The 22,638-nt window shown below is 43.1% G+C and overlaps 1 protein-coding gene across 2 annotated transcripts in view; it reads right to left on the bottom strand.

The window, feature by feature from the left end:
* NARS2 (asparaginyl-tRNA synthetase 2, mitochondrial) overlaps positions 1–21,878 on the bottom strand; it is a 48,027-nt gene extending 26,149 nt beyond the window's left edge. For both annotated transcript variants that reach the window (XM_036405397.1, XM_054514057.1), the window contains exons 1-6: positions 21,738–21,878; positions 19,254–19,363; positions 18,759–18,879; positions 17,945–18,085; positions 14,746–14,826; positions 7,072–7,172 (exon numbers count right to left, since the gene is read on the bottom strand). In XM_036405397.1, coding sequence (XP_036261290.1) covers positions 7,072–7,172; positions 14,746–14,826; positions 17,945–18,085; positions 18,759–18,879; positions 19,254–19,363; positions 21,738–21,860 — 677 coding nt within the window. In that variant the 5' untranslated portion in view covers positions 21,861–21,878. The remainder of the gene's footprint in view (positions 1–7,071; positions 7,173–14,745; positions 14,827–17,944; positions 18,086–18,758; positions 18,880–19,253; positions 19,364–21,737) is intronic.
* Between the last annotated feature and the right edge of the window lie 760 nt (positions 21,879–22,638).

Raw genomic sequence — 22,638 nt, 5'->3', positions numbered from 1 at the left:
TGCCACAGCCTCTGCTCCAGCTTCAGCAGCACAAAACAGAAGATGGGACAAGGATCCTTCCCAGGTCATCCCCCTCTGCTTGGATATGATCCAGGCACACTCGAGTAATTAACAACAAAGTGTTATATACCCTAATTATCTGGCAAAGCACTCAGAAGTTTGTTTATTAAACCTCTCAGCAGAGCTAGACCCTGGATTGTTAGTCTACAGATGGCAGGAGAACACGGGAAAACTGAGACAAAGGACATTAAGAGTTACTCAGAGCCATACAAGTCATCTGCTCCAGGCTGAAAGACCTCATCAGCCTGGGTCCTCCACCCTTCTATGCAAGTGTTGTACTTCATTGTCAGTGGAGTCTTGCTCTGTCCTAGTTTTGATATTATTGTTTCTAATTAAAGTCAATAAAATGGCTGATTAGCAATGAAAACTCAAGCTGGGTTGATGAAAGCCACCAGAGTAGTTGAGGATTTATTCAAATAATCATTTCCCATTCTCTAGCTAACAGAGATATTCTACAAAGGAGTGATACAAAATGTTCTAAAGATTTAAATAAAACAGGTAGCTAAAATGTTTTTCAAACTTAATCATCCCATTGACTCCTACTCTAAGGCATTAAAATACATTACCAACACACTGGGAGGGAACAACTGGGTTAAATCTTTTTCCTTTCAAAGTGGAAAAAACCCATGTTCTATAAAAATTGCATTATAACAGCCAGGAAGAGGATAATTAATTTTTTTTTTTTCATTTTTTCAGATGAACATTGATTATATGAGTTCTGCAAGTATCAATCACAACACAAAAAAGCATCAGTGGGTGCATTACTGAGCAAAGGGAGTCATGGTTCAGGCCACATTCCAAAGTTTGGGTGTAACTATTTAAAACCTCCAAAGCCTCAAATTCTACAGTAACTAAACAAAGTAAGCAACTGTATAAAAAAAATTACTAAAATCCATATAAAATGCAACATGTTACAGCTGACTACAACACGTTTCTATATTCTATTCTACTTTAGTACAATGGCAGCAAATCGAAGAACTTCAGGGCATGTGCTAATGGATTTGTGCATCTATTTCAAGGAAAGCTGTGGGAGCAAATAGGGTTGAAGTTGCCTGACTTCACATCTCGTCCTGGAGCCATCTCCTGAGGCATGGAGTCCCCTTGAGAAGCAGGAGCTGCAGCCTGGACACAAGGCAGGTTCATGCTCTCATAGGGTATTAAGTTTGCCAAGGTGTTGTTTTGCCACTGATGGCGAGCTGAGCTGCCCACAGGCTTCTTGCCTGCCTCAGTCACAAAGTAAAATAAGTTTCCAGGAGTCACCACAAACGTGGCTACTACGGCAGAGGAACATGTGGGCAGAGGGTTGTGACAGCCAGTACTGTCACTCACAAAGCCACAGCTTCTTAAACCCCTGCAGCTCTCACAGCATTGTCCAGGCACACAGGTGCAGTGGAGCTGCAAGGCCCCCCACACACGTGGATGCTGGGTTCTCCTGCCACAGACCCTACAGCACCTACCACTGACTGGAACAGGGATGATCAGGTATTCAGAGAAGGAAAAGGGACTATGCACTTGATTCAAGACACTGGTTCAACTTAGCTTACCTGTAAAATGAGGACCAAGAATTTCAGCTGTGGACACGTTTCACCAGATGAGCATAAAACTGTCTCTTCTCTTGCTCCCTGCACTTGATTTTTACAGCAAGGATATAAGACAAAGAACACACAGTCCAAGATTGCAGGGATTGCATTCAGCCCTGCATGTGAGGATCCCAGAACATAGCTGAACTGCAGCTAACCTCAGCACACACTCACCATGCTTGCTAGCAGATTACCTGCTTACCCTCCCCAAAATGTGGAGAGGAAAAAAGGACCAACAGTATATCCATGTGGCTGTAAAGCTCCAACTAGCCAAGCAACTCTAGACTCACTGTTGTACCTACAGAGTTGATGTATTTGGCCTGCCAGTAAGACAAAGTCATTAACAATCACTGCAGCAGTCATGAACCAGACTGAAGTATGCAGTAATTGATTAAAACCAGACATGTCATGGTTGCTTTTTATAGATCCAATTAAGTGTCAGCCTAATTAATGGAAGTTAGTGCACTAATTATAAGAGTCTGCATTATGACTCAGACTCAAACAAATGTTGTGCAAGAAATGTCAAAAAATGTTTTTCAGACATCCAAGATAAATAGTTGCACTTATTTTTGTTACTTCATAGCAACAGGAATGTTATACAACTGGACATCATTCCTGCAGCTGCATTCAGAAGAATGTAAAATTGTACAGTGTAGAGCAAATATTTGTTTAAAGACAATGTAATCTGTGTCATCATTAGCAAGTCATTTTGGAATAAAATTTTAAGAGCGTGTGTTGCCAGACTGCTGAGAATGAAGCCTTTTTTATGGAAGGCAGCCTCAAACACATCTCTTTTGAGCTCTGCAGTGTTTTCTTGAACATCAAAATGACAGCTCTCTCTCATTCTCCACGCTTTGAAAAACACTGAAGTACTGGCATTTTAAAAGTGAGATCAGTGTGGTTTTAGTACCTTCTGCAAACAACAGGAAATTCACTGAGTTCAGCTCTCTACAAACTCAGGCAGACACAGCCAAAATAGTCTGGATGACTGAAATGCTTTTTAGATCCTCTCTGCAACCTGCAAAACCAGTTGTAGGATTGCAGAGAACATCTGGATTAGGCAGAAGAGCAGCAGAATAGATGACGGTTTAGCAATCAAGGGGATGTGCTTGAGGAGAGAGGGATTAATTATGCTGCATCTAAACCAAGCTTGATAAGTAGATGTTAGCAGGCAGAAGTCTGAATAAAAGGCTGAGATTTTAAGTTAGCAGGAAAAAATAAGTCCTGGGGATGTTGAACTGAAATTCAACTAGAGAGATAATTATCTCAGCTAGAAAGATAATTCACCAAGATGGTATTGTGCCTGAAATAGGTGGAGAGGACAATGAGAACAAAGGCAAGGAAAAAACTTAGAAGAAGAAAATTACTTGGGCTGGAAGGGACCTCAGGAGGTCATTGGTTCAGTCTTCTGTTCAAAGCAGGGTCAGCAAAAACGCCAGACCAGCTCAAGGCTCCACCTAGCTGCGTTTCTGATGAAGAGCACACAGTTTCTCTCATCAATCTTGTTCAATGCTTGACTGATTTCTCCATTATTTTCCCCCCTATGTCCACTGAGAACTTCACTTCTCTCAACTTATCCCCACTGCTGATTTCTCCATTATTTTCCCCCCTAAGTCCACTGAGAACTTCACTTCTCTCAACTTATCCCCGCTGCTTCTTGTCCTCCTGTCATTCACCACTGCAAGAAGTGGGTCTGTCTTTGGAGAACCTCCTTGCAGATTCTAACAGGCTGCTATAAGGTTGCCTCTCAGCCTTTTAGCCATTTGCAGGGAACTTCAACACAATGTGAGATGAACAAGAGAGGAGAAACCTAGTGAGGGCCTGATAAGAGAGAAAAGAAACAGGGCTAAGGAGGGCAAGGAATGATGAGATAACGTATGCTGCCAATTAGGGAGGGGATAGCTCCCAGAAGTTTTAAGAAAAGCAATTTTATTTAAGCTCATGATGCAAAAGGCAGAACAGACAGGGCCTGGGATGAAGTGTGGCACAAGGGAAAAACATTGATGCTAAACTATTAACAAGAAGGGCTGAAAAGAGAGGAGCATGTACAGCCTGTGGGAAAGGAGAAGAAAAAAAATAATTACTGCAGCCAGTGAGCTGTACTTCTTGACAACAAATGGCTTTGGCTGTCTCCAGTATGGTTCTGAATCATCTTCAGCTGTCACAGACCCTCCAGCCCAGTTCAGGTCCCCAAGGGGGCTTTTGTCCTCGCCAGAGGATTGGGGGCAAGGAATACCACATGGACTTCACAGCAAACCAATGACATTTCAAACCAGATATGAGGACACAGACAGCCCTACACTTGTACCACACACACTGGCTACTGACTCATCGGAGACTGAGGAGACTGAAGGGGAGAGCTCTATTACTGAATAAAGACTTTCCTGGAGACCTTAAAAAGCCCATGGATTTACAGCAGCTGACAATGATTCAGACATGCTGAGCAGACAACCTAGATGCTGTCATTGCTGAGGCACAATGAAACGAGAAGTTGTGCCAAGTAGGCCGTGTGTGTCACACTGAGAGACAAGATGAACTCCTCTGACCTTGCCTTCAGTAACAAGCACACACAGCACAGCAGACGGTCAATAAACGCAGGAACATCTCTCTTCCCACTTTTCCTCAAAGAAAAAACTCATCAACTATAAATGGCTCACTGCTCTCTCCTGTGATCAGGAATAGCATCCCAAGCAACCCTGCCATGAAACAGAGCCCTGGACAACACACAAGCATGGGCATTCAGGTCTGCAGATAAACTCTCTGCAAGGACACAGAAGATGTGATTCCAGACTCATCTGGTAAGTCTCCTCCACACCTCCCTTTCCAGCCTTTTCCAGCCACAGCTTGGAGGTTGCTTATGAGCTCTGTAAAGCTAAAAGCTAACCCCAAAATTACATGACTGCCTACTTGACCTTCTGCTCCCCTTCTACGTACACCTCTCCCAGGACAAATTCCTACCTGCCTCTCACACCTATCCTGCTCCACCTCTACTTTCTAATGGACTTAAGCAGGATCTGTCCCTCTCCCAAGTCCTAAAAGTCACAAGAGAATATGGTCAAGACTGGATGGGGAAGGTTCTCCTCAGCATTTCTATCTCAGTCTCCTCCCACAAATTCTCAGGAACAAAGTGTTCTCGAGAGCCTTAAGACTACAACACTTAACATTATATCTAAGCTAAAGTAATTTGTGATGACTAGATAATTTTATAGATGTGAAGAATTTAGTCTGGCTAAAACAAAGGGTAAATTTCATGGAATCAAATCCAAAACAGATAAATCTTTACTGTTTTACCTGATTTGTTTATTGGGAAGACCAGAATATTTCCATTTTGGAGGTGGAAAACTCACTTTTTACTACTCTAAGACTAAGAGTGAAAGTCTCAAGTCTGTCAAAGAGAAAGTTCTCTTTTATAATGGGTTTGGTCTTCATCTACACTGAATTTTCCCAATAAATTAACTAAATTAGTACACTGAGTAGCTGGCATGAAATCAGGGCAACAACCCTTATCTGAAGGCACATTTTTCTGAGCAGTTGCAATGTGGATTCTCCTCAGACATGGTACTTCAGCCAAACCACTGCTGGCCAGCTGGACTGCTGATAGAGCCTGTCAGAGACCAGATCTCAGGGAGGTATCACTGCAGTTGTTTGCCATGTACCAAGGAGGGCTCATAATGAACTTATGGTGACTTTAAAAACACTTTTAAAGTGATCAGTTATTGTGGAGTGGAAACCTTCTGAAAATGGGAGGGATAAAATCCTAGCTTTGGAAAATGTGAACTTTAAAGATTGGCCTTTTCATCTGGGAGTTCTGACCTGTATTTCTAATAGTGTTTGCTGTTCATGCCTGAATATGCAATACTGAGAATCAGTACTGGAGTTTTTCTATGTAATCACTGTAGCACAGGTTATTGGCTGCTGATAAATAGCTGCAATGAAATTGTTCAAAGGGCAATTTTTGCATACAAATCAAAACATATAAATTTTTTCAGAAATCTCTTTTCTGCCTGGTTTGTTCTCCCTGAGTGACATGGTCTCTTCTCAGACCAGCTCAATGTCTGCAATATGCAGAAACACTCAAGCTAGACATTCTTGATAGACAGGGTGTTTCTCATGAGGTGCCCTGCCTGCTGTGGCCAAAGCACAGGTCACTTGGCAGCAGATAGTAGCTGTGTCATCTCAGATATTAGCTGGGGCAAGCTTTGTTTAATTGAAGGGGGAGAGATTTTGATCCCTGGAAAATGAGATGGCATGGGTTTGTATGTGTTAGACTTAATTGACTGTCATGCATTGTGACCTTTACTGAAAGATGTAATTCAAGTAAGTCCAAAGAAGGAACGTGGATTCTAATGATCAACCTGAAATACAATCTCACTCTATTACATCAGGCTGTACCCCTTAAATAGTACACAGCCTGCTCTAAGATAAAGCTAAACTCAGCAGATTACTTGTCTGGTAAATACTTTTTCCATTGATATCACTCAGATGTACCTTGCTCTCTAAGGATGGATAAATAAAAAAATCAATGCTCTTCAGCATACAGTACATTACAGCTTCATGTTCCTATTTTACAGTAGTGTGTTGTTCTTACAGCCATTTTGAATAAATCTAGGGCCATCTACATTTAGATGTGTTTATTCATAATGGAGCATAGCTGTTCTGGGAACCTGCTCCTTTTATTTTTACTTTATTTAAGTACACTGAGTTTTTGAGGCCTGCAGCTCAAATGGTATTGAATCCCTTCAGTCTTCAAAAATAAATGAACTTCTTCTGGATGCAAAAGCACTGCACAGATACATCACACAGCATTAACTCTCTAGATGCTGTGAGGCCCTCCAGAGTATAGAATCATTCAATGGTTTTGGAAGTGACCCCAAAGACAATGCTGTTCTAACTCCCTGGTCATGGGCAGGGACATCTTCCACTACCCCAGGTTGCTCAGAGCCCCACCCAACCTGGCCCTGAACACATCCAGGGATGGGGCATGCATCCCTGGACGTGTTCAAGTTTCTCTGGTAAACGTCTGCCAGTGCCCCACCACCCTCAAGTAAAGATATCTAATATCTATTCCTGATATCTAATTCAAGCCTTTCCTCTTTCAATCTGAAGCCATCCCCCCTTGCTCTGTAACTCCATGCCCTTGTCCAAAGCCTCTCCTCAGTTCTCTTGTAGCCCCTTCAGTACTGGAAGGGGCTCTAAGGTCTCCCTGGAGCCTTCTCTTCTCCAAGCTGAACAATCCCAGCTCTCTCAGCCTGTGTCCACACAAGAGGTGCTCCAGCTCTCTCTCTAGGCTGGCCTCTCAGTATCCATCATCCAGCCACTGCCACTCAGTCCATTTCTGGCAGATAACCATGGCAGATACCTGATGGATACCAAATATATACCAGCTGGGAATATCCCACAGACAAAGACGAAAACTTCTCATTTTGCTCACCCTGCCATTACTTCCAAATGGAGCTGGCCAGAAACTGTCAGGAAGGCAGGCACATTGAAGAAATGGCTCTTTTCCACTGACTCCTTTTCCTCTCTTGATGTCTGTAACAATGAGGAACAAGTCAGACCATTGGTGTTTAAATAAAAAGCACAGCACGTGGCTTATTTTCCCTCTTTTCAAAGCATCAATTTTCACTTTCCTACCAAGATGAACAGAGAGGAGGAAAAGAAGAATCTCTATCACTTGTAGTTTGAAGCTTCATACAGCATTGCCTTCAAAATTCAATTTCAAGCCTGATGAGAAAATGGAGGAGTGTTTTCTGTGTCAGCCCCACTGACTTTCAGAAAAAGCTTTTAACACAGTGTTATTTTCTTTTCGCAGGGAAATGAATTTGTTTCCACTGGAAAAAGACAAACAGTAATAAAAAAAAAAAGCAATGCAATATCCTCTTAAGATTTGTTTGTTATTCAGTCTTTAAAAATATCTCAACTGAAACAATATTAATTTAGAGACATCACAGCTTACATATTATATAGGCAGCGAAAAATAAACTCTGTTTCATTTCAGCTTTTGCATGCCTTTTTCAGGTCATCAGATATTTTAAGCATAAAAAAATCTACAAGTAATAGAAAATTTAACAAGTTCAGTGTTCCATTATGAAAAACCTCAAAAGAAAAAAAAGTCCCAAGAGACAATAGGCACAGATTTTAAAAAAGACACACAAAAATTCATCTGAAAACAAGAATAACCTTTAATATTTACTGTGGGTGTCAAGTACTAGAACAGGTTGTCCAGAGAGGCTGTAAAGTCTCCATCTAGGGAGATATAAAAAACTCAGCAGCAGAGTACTGGCCAACTTGCTCCAGCTGACCCTGTTTGAGCACAGTGAGACGGATTAGATGATCTCTAGAGGTCACAACTCAGTGACTTTTAAAGAAACATGAAGATAAATGATATTGTGTTTCAACATCTTGTATATTTCAATAACATCCCTAAACTTTGGAGGAGCCAAAGGTTCAGGAGAAAAACAGAATGAAACTTCAAAGCTAATCTGAGGTCTGGCTGATCTACATTCACCTCCAAACAAATACTTTCTTCTGAAATAAGTTTGAAATACCCAAGGTGTAGCTCCTAGGAGTCATGCTAAGTGTTGCTAGTTCAGCTAAGTATGCCACTGCCTCCAGCCACCCAACTCCCCAACTTGCTCTGTCACAGGGAGCCTTGTTCTCCAGTCTTTGATAGCCTACAACCTGCCATTTTTCTCTTATGAGCTTGAAGGTGTTGCTTTTGCTTTTGTTCTCAGAAGCTCTGCTGTTCATCACAAAGTTAAAACAGTGACTTCCAAAAACCTCAGATGACAAGGCAGTTTTATCTCTTCACAGCATCACACTGAAGAAAAGAGCAAGCTTGCCTTGTTCCACAAAGATCAATGAAAAGATGACAATTTGTGGCTCTAACCCCAGGACTGCTTCGTTTCAAAGGTTTTGTGGTTCTAAAAAAACCAAACACCAAACTCTGAGGATGCAGAAGCAGGTCCCTACTGTTTTCATCAAACAAACCCAGAGCATTTGCTCAAAAACAATAAGGATATTAATAAACATCAAACATTCACATACTGCAGCCCCAGAACCATGGCCAGAACACTAAAGAGAAGAGCCATGGTTTCTGGCTTCTCTTTTCCTGCAAGCTTAGTTCAGACATTCCTTGTTTCACCAGTGAAAAATCCCACCTAATCCTGTAGGATGCAACTTCTAAACAATGAGAAAGAGACAAACTAGAAGCCAGAAAAGAACAAGAAGTCAGCCACAAAATCTCAATGCTTCCTCCCAGATCCACAAACAGGATACAACTGTCTCCAGGAGCTGGGGTCTGGTTTATTTATAATGACTTTGCGTAATTTTTCATTCTCCAAATCAGATGTGATCTCAGAGAGACATAAGGAAAAGAGAAACACAGTAAGTGACTAGATAAAGTGAGACAATCTACAACTCAACTGGGCTCCTGAAAACCTGCAGCCTGTTTGACAGGTCACTGAGAGATCCCAAGATATTTGTCTGCATTGTGAGCAGCTCCTGAATGGCTTCTGACAGAAGGTGAAGCATAAACACAGCAGTATTTAGATTGAATATTACTGCCCCATCACCATCTGATCACCTCCCCTCTCCACAGCTGCCCACTTGCTCTCTCTCATCCTAAGGCACAATACTCAATACAAGAGTACAACACAGCTCATGCAGAAAACTTTCCTATGCAGGAAAAATTAAATGCCTCCCTTTTTGTTCAGAAGGGACACCTTCAGCAAGGGAAGATTCCAAAATTAGCAGCTGCATATTTCATAGGTACAAGTATCAGCTAATCCGCTGGAGGTGATTCCTTCCTATACATTTGAGCACAGGCCAATGTTCCCAAGTGCCTGTGCCTGTGATTCATGCTCAGCCTTTTAGAGCAAGATGGCTTCTTTATTATATGAAACCACAGCTACTGATACACAAACGGTAGGGGACACTATCCCTTCACTGCTGACACTGGGTGAGACTGGTTTTCATGTACATGACCAGCAAAATGAAGCAACAACACTGTGGTGCTTTTACTTCAATTAGATGGACGCTTCTCCCAATTCCCAACCCCAAAACATGGACTTGATAAAAGATTAGGAGGTGAATTATGGGTTTCCTTTCAAGCTCTTTCCATCCCAGAGTCGAAAACTACCCAAATTACAATGGGGGAAAAGGGAGAGAGAATCTGTATGAAACATCTTGGTGTCTCAGAGCAAATGTGCTATAAACATGCTAGTATTTGACGTCAACTTCAAAGGCTTTTTATTCTCATTCTAAATACAAGAACAACTGGATTTAGTACCTGTTTTGTTCTCCATCTCCTCAAATGTCTAATGATTTAATTTAAAATTATTCCCTTTGATGTCAGTCTTGTATTAACTTCTCCTTGAGGCAATTAGCTTCAGGAGAGTACAAACTGTTTGATTCTGTCTTACACTCTATGCAAGCCAAAAGCATGAAGGGATCAGAGAAGACTTGAAAAGCTCATAGAAATCATTGCTGTAGCTCTAGCCCAGGCCCACACAACCATGCTGCTGCAGCTTCCCAGAAACACATCTTTAATCCATATTTGCCCTCTGTGATACCCCATCATAAACATGATTGGATTTTCCTTTTCAGACAACCCCTGCAAAATTCCTAACTTCTAAGAAGTCCTCCTTGCAATTCCAGTCCTAATTCTGACCAGCTGGACTTGCACTGAGCAACAGCAGCTGGTTCTGCTGAGACACACATCTCATAAATATGTACTGGAATGCATAACATCTCATAAATATGGACTGGACAGGCAGATATGAATCAGGTAGAAATGAGGAGAAACTGGGAGAGCTAGAATATGAAAAAGCCAGCCGTCCCTCAGCTCAGGTCCAGCTTACCCTGATCCCTGCTGAGCACTTCTCTGAAGTACCAGTCTCTCAGGCACTGGCTGCCTCCCAGACCATCACACATCTCTAAAAGGGAAAAGACCTTACAGACACTAATACTGTTGTGCTTAACTGTGATCCTCCCCAGCAGATCCCAGCTTTCTTCAGTGCTGACAAGGATATTTTTCAGTAGTACCAAAGGGATGGCAGGAGTAAGTTTCTGCATCTTCAGCAGCAGGTACATACTGCTGGTGCCATAGCTGGCACAGCCACAAACCTGCACTGTCAGGAACCTAAAAACTTTGACACTGACTCTTGTGAGCAAGGGGCAAAAAACCCTCGAAAGCCCCAATCTCCAGATGCATTTTAGAGAAGAACTATACCCAGACAGTTCTTCAGGCTTACAGTTAAATAACTTTTCAAGCAATGAAATGGCTTGATCCAGACCCTGGGCTCAGCCAGGTGCCGTGAGGTGTGCATGGGAAGAGACAAGCCTCACACAGAGCACATTTTACCTCCGACAGGGAGAGTGCAGCACTCCTTACACATAGAGAGTGGTCCCAGGAAGGAATATGGCCACAGGCAATAAAAACTACATGTGAGATCTTCTTTAAGGAGCTGTGAATGCATGATACAGCTGTTATGCTTTGGAACTCACTGCATACTGAGTTCCCTTAAAAGGCTGCAGCTGGGCAGCCGGGAAAGTGGCTGTGGAGACCCACACTGAACCAGCTGGAGTGTCCTGGGCCAGACAGGCTCTTACAGAGCACTGAGAAGCCTCCACCTTCTCCACATCAGCTGAAAGCAGCCATACAAAGAAAATTTTCCAGGCAGCAAAGTGGAAAAGAGAGCAAGAGACTCATAAAACAGGGAGTCTTCAACACTGCAGAGTGGGAGGCTACTGAAAATAGCAGGGAAAAGATATGCAGCTGGGTCACAAGGACAAAAGTATGGCAAATTTCTTAGGACACAGCCACAGAAGGGGACTGGGTAAAGTTTCTTGCAACATAAAAAACTGCTAAGAATTCTAGACTTCAGAAGAAATAAGAGAAAAATAGGAAAAAAAAAAAGCAAGGAAAGAATCTGTGCTGAGGAGTAGGTGCTAAAACTGCTGGTATAGGGGAATTATTTTCAGATTAAAATAGAAAAAGGGCTTTCTGCCCCTGCTGATCTGCATTCTCCCTATTTCAAGAATTACCTCATCCTGCTTTGGATGATACTAAAACACTGCTTTCAACAGTCAAAGATCTTCTAGTATTTTCAATATATTTACTTTATAGAAAGAAGCACAAAGAAGATGCTTTCTCCTCTACATGCTCCCACTACAGGAAGACACTGTCAACAGAGCAGAAAGCCACAAGATGGTGTTGCTGATGTGGGTTAGGGTCTGCCTAGTAGTCTTCACACTTCTGGCAGTCTCTCCTCAAACCTACACTTTTCAGGCGGAGAAGTTTCCTCTGGAGTTGTTATCCATCTTGTGACTTATTTGTTCTTTAAAATGTCCTCTGCTTACTGCACTCTTTTCACCATTACAGTACTTAATTTTAAAAACATTTGGTTGATTTGCCCAGCAGTGAGGGAATACGGATTCCCCCCCATCCCAAGCCCTAATTTGAGAGCATCCCAACCAAAGCTATGTACAGACTCATCAGTACATCCAAAACCAAATAAAGATAATGAGGAAGCTGAACATATAAACAAACACAAATCCTACTGGATTAAGAGTTTTGGGAATCAAAGACCACATTTCAAAAAGCCTTTTCATTCTAACTTCAGATACATTTTCCCCCATTTCTTCAACTCACATGTAAAAACATATTCATACTCTCTTCACTTTCCATCCTTTCAAAAGAATGCACAGGCCTGAGCAGCCATCAGATGTTAGTCAGAGGATTAAAACTGTGCTAGTAAGAGAAAACAGCTACTTAAAGGCAATAGTACACAGTGGGTACAAAAGCAGCCTCTACTTGGGTCCTAAAGGCTATTCAACTAAAGTCTTCAACTTACTTCACCTGCAGCAGATCAGCAAAACTGGTGAGACTATTAGTTCTACACACTGCCCAAGGGAGCTAAAAAAAAAAAAAGAAACAAACCCAAAAGGCAGAAAAACCCCAACCTGTTAACAGCAGATGTATTGCAATTACTACAAATTCAGGAGTAATAGAACACCAATTCTGGTTGAAGCTAGAAGATTCATCTTAAAACTTAAGGAACAGGATTTTAATATTTTTTGAAACTGAAGAATCCAATTTGAAGGTTGTTTTCATCCAAAATCTTAGCTCCTTCTCAAAAATAAGTGGAACATGAATTCATATTCTCCCTTGACTTGTTCAAACAGTGAATTAAAGGCTAGTTTAAAAAGTGACTGAATATAGCAGACAAGAATGTCTTGATAGTTGGTTTGGTTAAAAGCATATGAGATTCTGGGCTTTGCTGCAAACACCATATCCTTATTATTATGTCTGACACCCTTCTGTGACTCCTATTTTGTGTCTGACAGCATCACATACATGGCCAAGGCAGGCCTAATCTTCCCTATATTTTCACTGTCAAAAAACAGTATCAGTGCTCCAGTGGAGTGATGTGACCCCAGCAGGATAGCAGGCAGCCTCAGAATTCTGCTAGCCAGGACCAGTTGTGAATAGGGCTTTGCAGAAACTAAACTAAGTCCTAAATTAAGCCAGACAGTGAAGCTGTAATCAAAGAAAAAACAGGAAATCAGGGAGAATTCCCCTCCTCCCAGCAGCAAGTGGGTTTGTGAATTCCTTCCTTTATGGCACAGGCCATTTAATGGGGTCTGGCTTGGCACTTAGTGCACACCTTTCAAGCACAGCTGTAGTTACATTTCTCCAAGACAGGTATTATTTGCACCTCAGCATTCCCACTGGAAAGGAGTAAAATATCCACCTTGAACCATGCATTTCGATAAGATCCAGTTTATACAAGTTTCAGGCTCACAGTTTAGCACCTCAATCAACATTTGCATCAGGGCTGCTGTCACTACCAGCCACCTACGCTGTAGTCCTGCATCCTCTACAGCTTTCAAGTGGATACAATTTGTCCCGAAGACGCAATACACTGTACAGCTGCAAACTGCATAATGTTTCCATCATTAAGTGTCACTTGTTTTCACGTCTTAATTTGCATGCAACAGCCTGGAGTGAACCTTGGGTAGCATTAAGGCATCTCAATTAAACAGGAACAATTTAGTTTAGCTAATCAACCCTATTGTCCCAGCAAGCAAAAAGCTGAGCTACATGTACTGGTCTGGAAGGGAGTCACTGGTAGCACAGGTTAGACCTTGAGATCCTGGAGAACAAGCAGACAGAAGCTTTTTTTGTCACAAGGCTGTGCAGAGTGGAAGACACGGTCCCACAGCAAGTAACTGCTACCTCAACAATTTTTCTTTTGATTACAGATGAATCACCAGCAAAGCTGGAGCCGATACACATAAGAGGCAATGGATGCCGTTGTTTGAGACAGAAGACTGAATTTCAGATACAGAAGTATAAAAGACAGTGGAATTCTCTATGATTAATTGTAAGAATCCGTGTAGCTTGGGCTGTTGTGTGGGGTCGGGAATCATGAGAAATCTGCGGGGGAGATCTTAGTGGTTATGGCTGTGTTTCAGTTTCACAGGAGCTTCAGACCCATGATGTGAAGTACTCTTATAACAATAGATTGTGGCAGTAATTTGGTGTTTATGGGGAAGCTTGACAATATTGGGGGAGAATTCCAACATACAACAGGAATAGCTTGTAGGGAGGAACCTGTATGTACATGCTGGTGAAAAGGAGTTTCAGATATTGCTGACTTTATTTTTTTTAAAGAATTATCTCATGATTAATTATATTATTTGTTTCAAAGCTAAGAAGTACTTGAGTGTAGTAGTCTGTCCTGAATGACCCAATCCATCTCTTGGGCTCTTATGATCACATAATTCTGTTTACTAAGATGTTCCACCTCCCTCTGTTATTCTTTGTAAATTTTTCCACAGCACCAGGAATAGAACAACCTCATCAGTAAAAAAGGTGCTGATTAAGGCACAAAATAGCAATAAAATAAAAGATAATGTATCTGTTTAACTGTCTAAATTATTAGTTGAAACAAAGGATTGCTTTATTAAAAAAATCACAGAAGTACATAAAAGGGTTTATGAAGATAAATATTTCCTCTAACCTTTAATAACTCAAGAACTGCTTTGAAAAAAAAACACAAAAAACCAAACCAAACAAACTTTATGCAACCCAACTTACCTCAATTTGAAAGAGTTCCCCAGCACCTTCACAGTCATTGGATGTAATTATGGGGGTATGAATATGCACATATCCATTATCCTGGAACAGACAGAACAACAAAGTTAACAGCTGTCACCCTGAAGGATGACATCAACCAGCACACATAACTAGGCCATTAGCCCCCAGCCAGGAGAGCACATGGAGTCTTTTGGGCAGCTTCTGGGACAGATGACAAACTAAATGCTACCATGACTTACACATCATTGTTTACTATCTGTGTGTTTTCCTCCAGGCTTCAAAGCCAAAAGAGATTTATGTCATTACTATGAGTTTTTTTGCAATGGCCTGTTTCCATACCATTCTCCTTTCTTCTCACTTCCTCCAGCATTTTTATAGTTTTGGGCAGTTTCAATCAAATTCACCCCTAAGACCTCGACACTTTGTTTCTTTCAGCTTCTTGGAAGGCAGTGGTAGGCAAAGAACAGTCTTTGTGTGCTGCATTAAGAGAAGTGATCAAATGTGTTGGATGACAAAAATCACATACTGGATGAAAGAGACCTTAACACCCAACCACCAATAAAGTGTCAGTCCTACCTTGCATCTTCTAAGATACTGAAGTCAAGCTAATTTTAAGAGACAGGGTATACCCTGGCTTGGTTGTGTTCTAGGTACCTGCAGAATTACACATTCATGTAATAGTTCATAAATCCAGCAGAGGCCTCTGAAACCAGTAAGGCTGAATGAAGAGAGCCCCTGTTCTCTGGATTTCTCTGCAGTGCAGCCATAGGCTTTTAAAACAGCTGCAACCCAATATTCAGTGGATAGATACATCTTAGCTGCACAGCTTTTACCAGAATAATACAATCCAGTCAGTCACATGAGAGGTCCTGGTCCTTCTCACCAGCTTGTTAAGAGACTAGGAAGACAGAAGTAGTATTTGCTGCCCACTCTAAAATTAATTTGGAACAAAAACCTCATATGGACTTGCAATGCATTTTGTGGGAGTACAGTAACACAACCAAGAGGGAACAAAGTCCCTGCAGTCAGCTCTAGGCTACCTTGGTTACAGGTGCAAAGACCTTGACTCCTCACTGGGATCCAGTTACTGCACAGAAGGAAGACTTGGATCCAGAGCTACTTGCTTTGCCTGGAGAAGGAAGTTTCAGTCTACCAGTACAAAATGCAGGCCTCTGACACAGTTCCCTGCATATTCAGAGCCCTGCTGGTTACATGGCCTCCCAGCTCCACATGAGATGTTTAAAAATGCCTAAATTCCTTATACAGTGGTAGCAGTTGCTGTAAAGAAGCACACTTCACATAGAAGATCCCTTACATGCTTTGGAAAGTAATGCAAACTGCACAGATCTGAAATAAGAGAGTCCCCATAAAACCTCTTGGATAATTCCCCTTATAAAAGCTTCTAAAATAATTCAAGTTGCATTACTGGCTCTCACAAACCTGGAACTTCATGTACAGAATGGAATTTGCCATTCACAATGCAACTATCTTACTGTGCCTAGGAACAATGTTCCTACCCCACATGGACCACAATTCTCAGAAGATTTAAAAAGGACATTTTAGCTTTCAACATCCAAACCAAAGACACTTGGCACTAGTCATTCATTCCTGGAAATGAACAGGCTAAAAAAGAGAGGTTTTTAAAGTTACAGAGAGTCTTGATAATTTTGTGTATTCAAACAGCTCCACTTATTTTCTTCCACCATTAAGCTCCTTACAGCCTTGCCCAGTGAAAATGGTGAAATTATACTTTGTAGCTATGGTATGTTCTGACATTGTCAAGTTGGAAATTGCAATATTCTTGGGATGATGCAAGTGGCAATTTTAAGACTTCCTTCCATTAGAGACAGAATAAAACCACAGACATTCCTGGTGCTAGGAGAGTTCTCACACAAGCATTTATAAATATCAGGTCTGGGACCAAATCTTGCTTATTCCTTTAAAAATAACTTTAGTGTAGCTGCTGCTGCTAAATTGATGATAGAGTCTATTACAAAATAGAGTTCTGCTCTTGAGCACTGTAAACAGGAAGGTATGTCAGAGCCTGAGCAGGAGCTGGTTTGGAGAAACAAAGCCTGAATAAGACTGTTCTGTACCTCGGCTGCCCGCGGTGCCCAGGTTTGGAAGCACAAAGCGTTGTAGGCAATGCCATCTAGTGGCTCAACGCCGGCACAGACTGATTCCCAACAGAGCTGGCTTCTGTCGTGGGAGGAGGCACAATGCTGAAACCAGCAGCTTTACCTGACACGGGACCCCCCACCCCACCCCAACAAAACCCACAAAACTCATTCAAACGCCATGCAATTCCACACAGGCAGTTCTCAGAGCAAGCAAACCTTTGCCATCGCAGGCAACAAAGACCAGCAAACCTGGAACCAGAAATTCATCTCAACATTTCTAACCTGTTTCTTAGGCCACACTAATTATTACAGATGAATTTTGTCATCAGAATTATCTGAATGTGATTCTATTCTATCTAAAGCCAGCTTATCTAAACTAAAACATGCTTATTTCCAGGAAAAGCTTTAAAGAAAGGCTCAGGTGTGCTAGAGGACTTACTACCTTTCTTTTTCTACTAACACATGTGACTAGAATCTATGTGACACCTGGCATCAGAGCCAATTCACTGCTCCCCTGCCTGCAAAAAGTCTGTGCTGTGCCCACAGCTTAAGAGTGACACATTCAGAAAACACAGGTGGCTCCCACCCATGAGTTTCAAATGCACTAGACCAGGAGTCTCATAATGTCAGCCAACAGCATCCACACAGACTTGTATTGCAGTTAGAGGCAAGAACTGAGAATAACATGAAGCTCTGAGTCAGTTTGTCTGTGTTCCTGCATCACAGATTTTTCCACGTGGGCGGAGGTTTCTGTCCAAGGACCATAAGGTCACTGCAGAGCATGGGTTAAACACAATCACATTATGTTGTGTTCCACGGACCACACACTTGGAGGCAATTATACTGCAACTCTGTGAAAGGGATAAATAACAGGAAATGGGTGGAAAGACACTGACAGGCCACAGATGCACTAACCTGGTCATAAGCAACAGTCTGGCCAAGGCGCAGCCAGGCTCTGGCCTGGAAAGAAAAGCACTGTGTGCAAAATCCATGTCATGCTCCTTCCCTCCTAACCTGCTCCCATAGAGCCAGCCTGGGTGGAGAGTTCTACTCGAGAGGCTGGGTACAGAAGGGATTACCTGGAAGAAGGAGTGGATGCTGGCAGTGGCTTCACTGCGGATTCGCAGCAGGGCGCCCAGCGTGTTGTTCCTGCAGCGCAGGTGAGGGAACTGTCGGACATACTCCAGTGGGTGCCTCTCCCTCATTTTCAGGGGAAATGACTGGAAACAACAAGGAAATCAAAGTAAGAGGATGAGAACTTGGGAGTCCACGCAGTTTTATTGCTATTCACGGAATACACTCATCTCTCCCTACTAAAACTCAATCACCATTACAGAGCACACAAGAACTAGATGCTTTTGCCTATCTTTTTCTGCTTATTTTGTGTATTTTACAATGCTTACAGCAGAGCAAGATCCATGAACATGACACGAAGTATTGGCATTCCAGAACACTCCACCTTTTGGATGTTGAGCCCCTCTGAAACCCAGCTGGTTCACCTCACTGCTGCAACAGCAAGCTGGTTCTGAATGTGCCTGTGGTAGATATGGCTCTTCCAGCTGCACAACCTGGAGTGTCTAGCCAGTTCCACTGTTTCTCCAATTCATGGTAAGCCACCTGCACAGGTAAGCGCTTCAGGGTGGGACAAAGGCATACGCCGAACTGTCAGCCTGTGCACATTTTCCATGGAGAAATGGCTCTGTCACAGAAATGGGCTTTCATGGTGATCCAATGTTTCTCTTTTGATGCACCCTACAGACACTGCTGACAAATCAAAGTCTGCAGGATCACTCAGACTTAAAGAAAATACAGTTTCAAGCATGTTTTGTTGGATACTTGGACCTTCAAGAATTGATTTCTAGCAATCCTACCCCTTCTGCTACAGTGACATACCCAAATATCACAAGGTCCCACCACATGAATGGTTTCAGCTTGCAGCTCCATGTTTTGCATCTTATGAGGACTTTTGACAAGCTTCCCTTGCACTTCCACTGCGCTTCCAAAAGTCAGGTCTCTAGGAAACAAAGAAAAAACAACAACTTAACTAGGTGCTGATACAACTACATTCAGAAGAGAGATTCCTGTTAATTTAGCTGGATTACTGAGGATCACAAGAGATGCTGTAGCCATAGAGCTTAACTGATGAAATAAAAAATTATTAAAAGCAGAGGTGGGAATGGGAAGAGACTCACAAAGCTATAAAAGAATTTAGAACAAGGCAGGAATGTTGGGCAAGCAGGGAGAACAGTGACAGGTTTTTATCAGAAGAGGCTCTTGGTGGAGACAAATGTGGTTGGCCAGTCCCTGGCACAAGGAAGGAGGCCTAAGCAGACCCCTCCAAGCACTGCTCAGCACATATATTTCTCCAGTTATTTCAAAGGGACCTACCTCTTTTCCAGGCTGGGATCAGCAACCACCTGGAGGCTTTCCAGAGAACTCCCATCATTTATGTGCAGGAACAATACTTCCTTCTGGGATCGGACAGAGCGAACCCAGCCCTAGAGGTAAAAGAAAGAGATTTGTTATTTTTTGGCAGGAACGCTGTGTGCTCATGCTCTTCTTGCGGCTGAGCTAGACACACCACTTCAGGCCTACTTCAGCTTCTTACTGAAATCAAAGTAACTGTTTTCTTCTGACTTCAAAGCAGAGAGAAACAAGTCCTTAGGAAGAGACATCCTTCTGAGGCAGAGTCTCTTCCTGAGAACAGCAAGGATTAAAAAGATGTACCTGCATCTTCGTGAAGCTGAGAATACAGAAAGCAATGCAGTGCTCTGAAGATGTGAAGTGTTTTGGCAAAGTACATATTCCTATTGGTGATGTCCCTTCCAATTCTTCTTACTAAAACAGGAGAGACCAGTAATGCACTATTCTTCATTACAATACACTCAAGACCATTCTGATGGTTTTCAATATCAGTTTTGTTGTTGTATCCTTGTAGTAAGGTTCCAATGTTTCAACTCTTCCAATCTGTTCACTACTGGTTTATGTGCCCTAAAATGCTGGACTGCAAAAACAATGTTGCATGTTGCAGCCAAAAGATTCACATGAAAAACTACGTATTCATGCAAAACAAAAATAAAAATTATTGCCTTGGATGTTTCTCCTTTCATCTCAAAAACCAAGACCGCTTCATTGAGCCCATGGGGAAAAAAAAAAGCTATTAAGAAAAAAATTTAGAAATACTTTGTTGAGTTTCATGAAAAGAATAAAACTAATGATACCCCAATTCTTTGTAACAGCAAAACAGGAAAACTGACCATGTACAGTGCAGGCTAAATGTCTTGAGTTTTTTAATGACATATAAATTTTAGTTACTTTTTTATGGGAAATGTTAAGTCAGTACCAAGGCAGCAAGCAATAGTAATAGCATGCAAAATATAACTCCCATAGTTGCTCCTCAGCTCAGCAGAGTTGAGACAAAGTTGGCCTTCAAAGCAAAATCATCTGCTGGGGGCCTTGCAGATCATATTCTAACAATATTGTAGAGAACAACTAAAACCAGTGCTGATTAAACCACCAAACTGCCTCTTTTCCAACCAGTTTTGTATTTTTCTTAACTGGAAGCAACCAAATAGTCCCAATGACTTCAAACTGGCCAAGTGCTTTAGAGATTTTTTTACCAGACAAACCAATGAAAATCCATCTACTTCTGCCACCCAGACAGAACAAACCAAGAATTAAACAGCACCATAAGTAAAGCGTGTTATAGTTTTAAAAATGACTACTAGCACAGGCAAAGCATTACACGGGCTTGCATAACATGCTTTCCTTACTCCATGTAAGAACCATGGAAGATTTTAAAGACATGAATCTAGTGAGTCAGACAGGGTAAACCACCCAAAGGAAGAACTAATGCAAGAAACAAGATCATCTGGGCATCCTTTTATTTGTATGGTGAAAGTAAAAGGTATTTCCTACAGTAACATGCCTGAAGCTGTTGTGCTTATCCTCCATATTCCAGGAAATCCCCAGAACACACCATGTATGTTATACTGGATGCACATTTAGTGTATAATGGCAGGTATTATTCCTCCCCACAAACACTCCCTAACAAAACACACTAAAAATGAAAAAAGAAACCTTATCAAGAGCTTTTCTTACCACCTCATCAAGCTGTTCTGGAATCTATTAAATAAGAGGAGGAGTCTTGCATCCTGCAATAGGAAGTAAAAGCATACCCACAGGCATATATTGGAACAGCAGAGGCTGCAGCAGCAATGTTCTGACCACTTCACACCTACCAGAATGAATGTACAATAAAAGTGACAACCCTGACTGTAACAATTAGACTGCACATTCCAACAACCTGGCCATTATAAGGTTGGATTTAAGCCAGACAGAACAATCCTATGCCAAGGAAAAGTGCTCCATAGCTAAAATGCCCATTAATTCCAGGCTATCTTGGTTCACAAGAGGAGCCAAATACAAACGTCAGGGGAAGTGCTACCGATGGTTCTACTGACACTGCTCTAAACCTGGACGTACGTGGCACAAGACTTGTGAAAAAGCTTTATAAACAGCAGCACACCAGCAATGGTTCGCTCTCCGGAACAGATAAATCCAACGCGGTGGAGAGCACGTTCAGCACAACCCATCACGGTGACAACGCTGCTCCACACATGCCGAGTGACCCCAAGGCTCCGCTGGCTGCGACAGCAGCGAACCGAGCACGCACAGCGGGAAAAGGAACACACGGAGCGGCTCGGCACGACGGCACAGCAGATCCGGGAGCTCAGCAAAATGCTCTGCAGGGCTCCCGCTTCGCTCGCTGAAGCACGGGCGTGGGCCGTGCCCCTCCAGGCCCTCCCCTGCGCTCGGGCCCCGGCAGGGCCGGGCACACACCCCGCACTCTGACCGGCCCCGGGCACACACCTGCACTCTGACCGCCTCCGCCGGCTCCCGCGCCCCCAGCGCCTCGCGCACCCGCAGCCGCACGGCCCGCGGCAGGGAGGCGCAGCGGCGCAGGGCCCGCCACCCGCCCCGGGCGCCCAGCATGGCGAGGCCCGGCGGGGCCGCTCCCCCAAAGCCCGGTTCCCGGTTCCCGCACGGGCCCACGTGAGTCCGCCTGCCTCCCGCCGCCCCACGTGACTGCCCGCCCAGCCAATGGTCGCCCCGACTGCCTCCGACCAGCCAATCAGAACAGAATGCGCGACTCGGCCCACCTATTCCGCCGCCCGGGCGCAAGCGGCTCTGGGAAATGTAGTTCTTCCTATAGGGTGTCCCGTCCTAGCGGGACTTGTGGGACTGTCATCCCTGCGTGTGGGGGGAAGGATGCTCCGTAGCCACGAGAGGGATCCCGTGTTGGGACACAAGGGATCCCCGTGGCGGACCTCTGGGACCACGTGAGCGGCAGCGCGGTCTGGAGATGTTGTGCGTTCTTCTCGAGGACCTTCAGCCACTCTCCCGTCCTCCTGGGCTTCTCTCAGGGACCATTGACTCTCTAATGCCCCTCGACATTCCTCACTTTTCCTGATAAGAGGCACATGACTTGGGTCTGCTCTGCAAGCCTTGATAACGAATAAACCTTTTCTCCTGTTTCTTTTTGAAGCTTATGCCCCTCTGTCCTTCCAGGTGATGCGGGTGGATGGTGAGGAGCAGCCATCAGGGTCTCCAGCCCTGCAAGGAATGACTTGGGAAGAGAGGTGGGCTTAAAATTGAACATGACCCAACAATGTGCTCTTGCAACCCAGAAAGCCTATTATATCCTGGGCTGCATCCACAGCAGTGGGACCAGCAGGGCGAGATGGGGGATTCTGGATTCTGCCCTCTGTTC

This window comes from Molothrus ater, chromosome 2 (assembly GCF_012460135.2).
Source record: "Molothrus ater isolate BHLD 08-10-18 breed brown headed cowbird chromosome 2, BPBGC_Mater_1.1, whole genome shotgun sequence".
Taxonomy (NCBI): domain Eukaryota; kingdom Metazoa; phylum Chordata; class Aves; order Passeriformes; family Icteridae; genus Molothrus; species Molothrus ater.
This window is presented reverse-complemented; position numbering and strand designations above follow the sequence as displayed.